Source organism: Aplysia californica, unplaced genomic scaffold, assembly GCF_000002075.1.
Source record: "Aplysia californica isolate F4 #8 unplaced genomic scaffold, AplCal3.0 scaffold00091, whole genome shotgun sequence".
NCBI classification, from domain to species: Eukaryota; Metazoa; Mollusca; class Gastropoda; order Aplysiida; family Aplysiidae; genus Aplysia; species Aplysia californica.
The window spans coordinates 1,590,788-1,592,445 of NW_004797361.1; the positions used below are offsets into that span (position 1 = coordinate 1,590,788).

Below are 1,658 nucleotides of genomic sequence, written 5' to 3' on the forward strand. Positions count from 1 at the left end.
AAAGTAGAGTAATAACTAGAATGGCTCAAGTACACCTATTCAGTGTGAGAGGTGTAAGAACTGGGGGGCGGCGCAAGATGCAGTGACACTGAAAATCTGCCAATCTTGCACAGAAAGCTAATAAAATATAGATATAAATTACAATCACCCCATCCAATGAAACGCGAACACTTTAGTTCAATAACAAGGCAACATGGATCCTGAATCCACACAAGGCCTGCACCAACACGCGCTTCTTTGCAGAGAGCTCTAAAGTAGATCTAGTTATCAAAATGCTAAAAATTTGCTTCCAAGTTCAGTTTTAATCCTCTAGCGTTGCCTTCATCCCCCCCAACTTCTTACCACTTTGTAAAGAGATATTCAAACAATAACGTTAAAACAAAAAGGTCTACAGAACCAAATAGAGAAACTGACCACCATCTCTGACCTACCATCGTTCTCACAGTAGTCGCCTCCCTTGTCCATGGGACACTGACATTTGCGCTGACCACCCAGTGACGTCACACAGAGGGAGCCACTGGAGCAGGGTTTGGAGGGGCAGTTCTCATCTGTGATTGGTTAAAGAGAGAAGGGGGACAATATGATTGGTCCTAGGTCACTTTACAATGATTCAAAGAATATGGTTCCAGCACACACACTCTCTCTCTCTCTCTCTCTTCCTGTCTCTGTGTGTGTCTCTTTCTGTCTGTCTCAAATTCTCTCGTTCTCTTCCCATTTTCACTCACTCTTTCATTCAATCTCTCTCTCCCTGCCATCTCTCTCTCTCTCTCGCTCTCTCTCTCGCTCTCTCTCTCTCTCTCTCTCTCTCTCTCTGTCTCTGTCTCTCTATTAAACATTTTTAAACCAACATTTTATTTTTAAAAAGACGGTATGAAAACTACCCCCCCCCCAATCTTTCTCTATCTTTCTCAGTTTTTCTCCCTCTCACTCCTTCCCACCTCCTCTCTATCTTTCTCTCTCTCTGCTATCTCTCTCTCTTTCTCGCTTTCTCTCTCTGCTATCTCTCTCTCTCTCTCGCTCTCTCTCTCGCTCTCTCTCTCTCTCTCACGCTCTCTCTCTCTCTCTCTCTCTGCCTTTCTTTCTTTATCTCTCCCTCTCTTTTGTCTTCCTCTCTCTTGCTCTGTTCAAAATCCATCTCTGTACAATTTTACTAAGATAATAACACAACGTTATAAACATGTCAAAGGTATGTATGTAACTTACAGTAATATGCGATCTCTCGTAACTTAATACATTGTATATGTTTTACCTAACGTGAGCCAATGGCCTTTCACACCAAACTAACTACCTAGTCACCTTTTGATCACGGCAGAAAGAGATCTAGAGAGCCCACTCACCATCTCCCGAGTCCACTGCGCTGACACTGTAGTTTGTGCCCATGTAAGGAATGTGAACACGTTCCAACATCTGACTCATCTCTAGAACTTTCTTCACTGGAACCTCTCCCCTGAACAACAGCTCCATGTCTATTGTTGTCGTGGGTTCCCTGGCAACGAAACAGGACGTGTTAGTTCAAGACAATTCTTACACACGAGTGAGGGAGATTGTAGGTTTTCTGTTTATAGAACGTTTATATTATCCATCTATACTTGTGTTCTATGATCTGTAAAATGTGTTTGTTTGTGTATGTGTGTGTGTGTGTGTGTTTGTTTGTGTAT

General features: G+C 42.7%; 1 protein-coding gene across 1 annotated transcript in view; it reads right to left on the bottom strand.

Moving 5' to 3' along the window:
- Positions 1–1,658, bottom strand: part of LOC101857554 — a gene marked incomplete at its 3' end in the record, with an annotated part of 64,794 nt that overhangs the window by 29,789 nt on the left and 33,347 nt on the right. The window contains 1 exon segment of the mRNA XM_013080574.1: positions 1,338–1,486. Within this exon segment, the coding sequence (XP_012936028.1) occupies positions 1,338–1,486 (149 nt within the window).